Raw genomic sequence first — 7,500 nt, 5'->3', positions numbered from 1 at the left:
TTAAAATAAAATTTTAATATTTGTGCATGAATAAAAAAAAAAATGGATGTGGAAGTTTTTTTGTTATGACTGTTGTATTTATTTAATTATTACCCTTTTTTTCTAGTGCAATTCAACTGTTGTTATTAAAGTTGTAAGGGATTAAAAGGTAAATAATTCTTCAATTAAATCTGTTGTGATTTAAGTTTTATGCTTATTTTTTTGTGAAATGCAATATAATGAACTGAACTGAGATAGAATAGAAAAAGTTATTAACATATGTCCTGTTGCTTGTCCTATCTGATATCCATAAAAGAGCTGATTAAGCACTTTATTTACATGGACTGATTTATCAAATCAGAATTGGACTGAATTTAATGAGTGTGGTGGTTTTCTGAACCAGTATGAAAACGGTATTATCATTCTTTTATTTCCTGTCTGTTCAGGTTTATGAACATTTCTAGTGAGGCTTGATCAGCATAACTTCATGATGAATGCAGCTGATGATGTGGAATCTGACTCACGCGATGCAGTCGCTGCTGCTGAGCTGTGAGGTCACTTCCTGTCGAGAGCCGTTCTCCAGCAGGTTCCACAGGATCTCGGAGGATCTGAAGAGCAGTTCTCCGGACGGATCTCCTTCACTCATGTGGAAACAGATCTTCTGCGCAGCCTGAGCTCTCAGCATCAGCTTACAGTTGACTTCTGTCAGAAACACATGGCAGGTTCAGAGCAGAGCCATGACACACACTGAGAGCAAGTGGAGGCTCTGACTGGTCACCTGATGTTCTGGACAGGATCTGCAGCGTCTGCAGGAGACACAGTTTGACCGGCAGCTGTTCCTCCGTTAGAGCCAGAGACATGACCAGCGTCTCAGAAACACCACTGCGCTCCAGCATCAGAGCCCTGTAGTCAGCACGTGTGGAACACACACCTGAAACACAAACACATCAGTACACACACACACAGGATCAATACAGCCATTCAGGTCTGAAGAGCTCTGTCACGTCTCTCACCATCAGAGCTGTGTTGGTGTTTGTCACGGCTGTAGAAGGCGCTCACAGACGAACAGATATGATGTCGTACCTCCGGCAGCGGGATCCTCATCAGAAAACCTGTCGTGACACATTCATTATAGAGAGACGAAAACCTGTCGTGACACACTCATTATAGACAGAATATAACCTGTTATGGCACACTCAATATAGAGAGAAGATAACCTGTCGTGACACACTCATTATAGAGAGAAGAAAACCTGTCGTGACACACTCATTATAGAGAGATGAAAACCTGTCGTGACACACTCATTATAGACAGAATATAACCTGTTATGGCACACTCAATATAGAGAGAAGAAAACCTGTCGTGACACACTCATTATACAGAGAAGAAAACCTGTCGTGACACACTCATTATAGAGAGAAGAAAACCTGTCGTGACACACTCATTATAGACAGAATATAACCTGTTATGGCACACTCAATATAGAGAGAAGATAACCTGTCGTGACACACTCATTATAGAGAGAAGAAAACCTGTCGTGACACACTCATTATAGAGAGACGAAAACCTGTCGTGACACACTCATTATAGACAGAATATAACCTGTTATGGCACACTCAATATAGAGAGAAGAAAACCTGTCGTGACACACTCATTATACAGAGAAGAAAACCTGTCGTGACACACTCATTATAGAGAGAAGAAAACCTGTCGTGACACACTCATTATAGAGAGAAGAAAACCTGTCGTGACACACTCATTATAGACAGAATATAACCTAGTATGTTTTCCATTTATCTTATCCATTAACTTACCATTTAACTTATCGTTTCAAGTACTAGTACATATTTATTGACCACTTCTTATTTTTTAGCTACTCATTTTAAAAGATATATAGATACAACTAAAAAATAAATAGATATTGGTACTTACTAATACATTCCGATAGTGATAAGTAACTATTTTATTATATACTAGTAGTTATTCATTAGGTAATAGTACTTGTTTTTTAGATACAAGTACATATCATTAGATACTAGTGGTTAATCATTATATACTAGTACTCATCAGATACTCTTACCTAGCATGTAATTTATTAATTACATACTGGTACTTATTCATTATTTACTGGTTTTTATTAATTAGATTCTAGTACTTATTTGTTACTATGTGTTATGGCACACTCAATATAGAGAGAAGAAAACCTGTCGTGACACACTCATTATAGAGAGGAGAGAAGAAAACCTGTCGTGACACACTCATTATAGAGAGGAGAAAACCTGTCGTGACACACTCATTATAGACAGAATATAACCTGTTATGGCACACTCAATATAGAGAGAAGAAAACCTGTCGTGACACACTCATTATAGAGAGGAGAGAAGAAAACCTGTTGTGACACACTCATTATAGAGAGGAGAGAAGAAAACCTGTCGTGACACACTCATTATAGAGAGGAGAGAAGAAAACCTGTAGTGACACACTCATTACAGAGAGGAGAAAACCTGTCGTGACACACTCATTATAGACAGAAGAAAACCTGTCGTGACACACTCATTATAGAGAGAAGAAAACCTGTCGTGACACACTCATTATAGAGAGAAGAAAACCTGTCGTGACACACTCATTATAGAGAGGAGAGAAGAAAACCTGTCGTGACACACTCATTATAGAGAGGAGAGAAGAAAACCTGTCGTGACACACTCATTATAGAGAGGAGAGAAGAAAACCTGTCGTGACACACGCATTATAGAGAGAAGAAAACCTGTCGTGACACACTCATTATAGAGAGGAGAGAAGAAAACCTGTCGTGACACACTCATTATAGAGAGGAGAGAAGAAAACCTGTCGTGACACACGCATTATAGAGAGGAGAGAAGAAAACCTGTTGTGACACACTCATTATAGAGAGGAGAGAAGAAAACCTCTTGTGACACTCATTATAGAGAGGAGAGAAGAAAACCTGTTGTGACACACTCATTATAGACAGAAGAAAACCTGTCGTGACACACTCATTATAGAGAGGAGAGAAGAAAACCTGTCGTGACACACTCATTATAGAGAGGAGAGAAGAAAACCTGTTGTGACACACTCATTATAGAAAGGAGAGAAGAAAACCTGTCGTGACACACTCTTTATAGAGAGGAGAGAAGAAAACCTGTCGTGACACACTCATTATAGAGAGAAGAAAACCTGTCGTGACACACTCATTATAGAGAGAATACACTCATTAAGCTGGAGAGAGGACATGTGAACACAAATGCCAGAATTCACTCAGAAATCTATAAATACACTCAATTTAGCTTAAGCTGCAATCAGATTTCACCACTAAAGAGAAATTATAATATGCATGTCTGTTTGAGCACATTTAACACCAAATGACCATTAATTCCAAATTATCTTACTTTTGTAAAGTAAAAAGATTTTCCCCCCTGTGTGATTCTTGTTAGATTCTAATTTCTCAATAATGTCTTTTAAAGAAGTCTCTTTTGCTAACAGAGACCTCATTTATTGGTCAAAGTACAGTAAAAACTGTAAAATATTATTAAAGTTTCAAACAGCTGTTTTCTGTGTGGATATCTGTTAAAATTTAATTTTTTGTGTGATATGCAGCTGTATTTTCAGCATCATTACTCCAGTCTTCAGTGTCACATGATCTTCAGAAATCATTCTAATATGCTGATTTGCTGCTGAAGAAACATTTCTGATTATTATCAATTTTGAAAACAGTTTTCAAACAATGTTGAAAACATTTTATTGTTCAGGATTCACAGATCAAAGTCTTTTTCATGTGGTTAATATGCTCACCCATCTGAGACACACAGTCTGTCACCACACTGGCGTACTTCATCTCATCAGATGATTTCTCCTTCAGGAAGGGAAGACTTAAAGACATGAAGCATTGAAGATTTCATTAGTTCACATTCACGTCTGTAAACAGTCTGCTATAAAGACTTCAGGCTGATATCATACCCGCATATCTGCAGTAAATCACAGAGGATTCGGGCATATTCTGGATGATCGGACTCTCTTTCAGCACAAAGGTTCATAATCTTAAAAATGTCAGCAAGGTCCCTCAAAAGCTGGACAAGTGCATTTTAAGGAAAGGGTTGATCATGTCACCTTCATCATCATCATCATCATCATCACATGATTATTCCTCTGAGCCTCTCATAGCATCATGTGGTGCATCACAACAAACATCACATTAAATCTGAAGCTGGAAAATGCTGACAGTACTGCCGTTAACTGAGACTGTAGGGACTTTAGGATCCTAGAGGACACTGACATCACTGGAAATGATTATTCACAGTCAGTCACTACAAACGATGTGTGTCCTGCTTCCATAGCAAGTTCTCGTTTATTTGCACAATATAAAATATATACTATAAAAACTCCGCTTGAAAATAATATTTATGATTTTATTAGATTGTTCGAGATCATGAGCTTGTACCCTGGTGTTTTGTTTTGGACATCGGATTTATCTTTTTCTGCAATATATATATATTTTTATTATTATTATGATTCTGAATGGAAGTTGGACTTTGCTGTAAATAGTTATTTTTAAAGTTTTATAAATAAAGGATGCAAAAAAAATATTTAAAAGACATTCAAATATGTTCTTATTTATATTCTTCAACTTTGGAAACACCATTTTTAATGTTGTCATGACAGCGTCATCTACATCTAAACTTTTAGGATACATATCCACGCTGGCATCGTTTCACCACCTTCTTCAAGATGAAGATCTGCCTTTCTTTTAAGGAGGCCTGGAAATGGAGAGATGTTAAAATAAGCCAAGCACTGAATGAAAGAAGAAGTGAAAATGGAATGGCAAGCCCAGTTAACATTTAATCCTTAAGTATATATTTTCAGTACTTGTTTGATACTAGTATCTTTTCCATTTATCTTATCCATTAACTTACCATTTAACTTATCGTTTCAAGTACTAGTACATATTTATTGGCCACTTCTTATTTTTTAGCTACTAGTAACATTTTAAAAGATATATAGATACTACTAAAAAAATAAATAGATATTGGTACTTACTAATACATTCCGATAGTGATAAGTAACTTTTTTATTATATACTAGTAGTTATTCATTAGGTAATAGTACTTGTTTTTTAGATACATATGTACATATCATTAGATACTAGTGGTTAATCATTATATACTAGTACTTACCTTCTTACCTAGCATGTAACTTATTAATTACATACTGGTACTTATTCATTATTTACTGGTTTTTATTAATTAGATTCTAGTACTTATTTGTTACTAGTAAGATTATTATTTTATTTTACCAATATGATTTTTATTGAACTTTACAGTGGCCATTCTGACTATTCACATCTACAGCGATATCGTTGACTTGATTGCAAATAAATGCACAGACACTATTTAACTGAACAGAGATGACATCACTGAATCCAATGATGAACTGCCTTTAACTATCATTTTGCATTATTGACACTGTTTTCCTAATGAATGTTGTTCAGTTGCTTTGACGCAATGTATTTTGTTTAAAGCGCTATATAAATAAAGGTGACTTGACTTGACTTGACATCCCAAGAAGTGTAAAAAAAGCAGTTGTAACTAGTAAGATATGATTTGTTACTAGTAACAATTGCAAAAGGTACTAGTGTCTAAAAAATAAGTAGGCCAACTAGCACTCAACAAACTACAAATACCTATGAAATAAGTACTAGTATCTAAAGAAAACAACAGTATTTAATAAATAAGTACTTTTATGTAATGAATACTTACTAGTAAATTAAAAAAAATACTAGTCATTATTGGAATTCATACAACTCAGAGCTGAATAGTTGATTAATGAATGAGAGATCCAATAGAAGTCAAGGGTAAAGATTTGAAATGTTTTACTAGTAACAATAGAAGAGTTACTAGACACTACTGAAATGAGTACTACTAGTATATAATAAATAAGAACTAGTATCTAATAAATATATAATAAATAAATAATAAGTATCTAATGAATAAGTACTAGTATGGAAAAAGTTACTGGCATGCCTAGCTAAAAACAAATAAAAAATGCATTAGTAGCTAAATAATAGGAAGTAGTAGCTAATAAATAAGTTCTTATAGTTGATGGGAAATATACTAGTAGTTAAATAAGTACTAATAAGTTAGCATTAAATGTTAAGCCAGCTTGCCATACACTGAGTCTTACTGAGAGCGGATCCTGCAGCAGCTGAAGCACTCGAGAGAGATCGGTGACCCTCACAGCCTGGAAAACAGTGGTCAGTAAGAGAAACACACAGAGAAACACTGAGACACACTGAGACACACTGAGACACACTGAGATACACTGAGACACACTGAGACACACTGAGACACACAGGTTTTAAGATGATATAATAAAATATTGCATTCGGTCATTCAGTGCAGACGTGCACCGTACCGAAAGCCCTGTACCGAAACGGTCCGGTACGAATACACGTACCGTTACACCCCTAACTGAGACACACTGATACACTGAGACACACTGATACACTGAGATACACTGAGACACACTGAGACACACTAAGATACATTGAGATACACTGAGACACCCTGATATACAGAGATACACTGAGACACACTGAGACACACTGAGATACACTGAGATACACTGAGACACACTGAGACACACTGAGACACACTAAGATACACTGAGACACACTGAGACACACTGAGACACACTTAGATACACTGAGACACACTGAGACACACTAAGATACACTGAGACACACTGAGACACACTGAGACACACTGAGATACACTGAGATACACTGAGACACCCTGATATACAGAGATACACTGAGACACACTGAGACACACTGAGACACACTGAGACACACTAAGATACACTGAGACACACTGATATACAGAGATACACTGAGACACACTGAGACACACTGAGATACACTGAGATACACTGAGACACACTGAGACACACTGAGACACACTAAGATACACTGAGACACACTGAGACACACTTAGATACACTGAGACACACTGAGACACACTAAGATACACTGAGACACACTGAGATACACTGAGATACACTGAGACACACTGAGACACACTAAGATACACTGAGACACACTGAGACACACTAAGATACACTGAGACACACTGAGACACACTAAGATACACTGAGACACTGAGACACACTGATATACAGAGATACACTGAGACACACTGAGACACACTGAGATACACTGAGATACACTGAGACACCCTGATATACAGAGATACACTGAGACACACTGAGACACACTGAGATACACTGAGATACACTGAGATACACTGAGATACACTGAGACATACTGATACACACTGAGACACACTAAGATACACTGAGATACACTGAGACACCCTGATATACAGAGATACACTGAGACACACTGAGACACACTGAGATACACTGAGATACACTGAGATAGACTGATACACACTGATACACACTGAGACACCCTAAGATACACTGAGATACACTGAGACACCCTGATATACA

The 7,500-nt window shown here is 36.7% G+C and overlaps 1 protein-coding gene across 2 annotated transcripts in view; it reads right to left on the bottom strand.

Moving 5' to 3' along the window:
* LOC132134791 (cilia- and flagella-associated protein 69-like) overlaps positions 1–7,500 on the bottom strand; it is a 22,910-nt gene that overhangs the window by 12,839 nt on the left and 2,571 nt on the right. Inside the window, exons 2-8 of one of the 2 annotated variants that reach the window (XM_059547153.1) lie at positions 6,160–6,228; positions 4,683–4,748; positions 3,952–4,061; positions 3,787–3,863; positions 993–1,091; positions 758–910; positions 504–681 (exon numbers count right to left, since the gene is read on the bottom strand). In XM_059547153.1, coding sequence (XP_059403136.1) covers positions 504–681; positions 758–910; positions 993–1,091; positions 3,787–3,863; positions 3,952–4,061; positions 4,683–4,748; positions 6,160–6,228 — 752 coding nt within the window. The remainder of the gene's footprint in view (positions 1–503; positions 682–757; positions 911–992; positions 1,092–3,786; positions 3,864–3,951; positions 4,062–4,682; positions 4,749–6,159; positions 6,229–7,500) is intronic. The other variant, XM_059547154.1, reaches the window with a different exon arrangement.

Source organism: Carassius carassius, unplaced genomic scaffold, assembly GCF_963082965.1.
Source record: "Carassius carassius unplaced genomic scaffold, fCarCar2.1 SCAFFOLD_87, whole genome shotgun sequence".
In the NCBI taxonomy this organism is placed as follows: Eukaryota; Metazoa; Chordata; class Actinopteri; order Cypriniformes; family Cyprinidae; genus Carassius; species Carassius carassius.
Note: the sequence above shows the minus strand (reverse complement) of the source record. Positions and strands in the feature narration are given on the sequence as shown.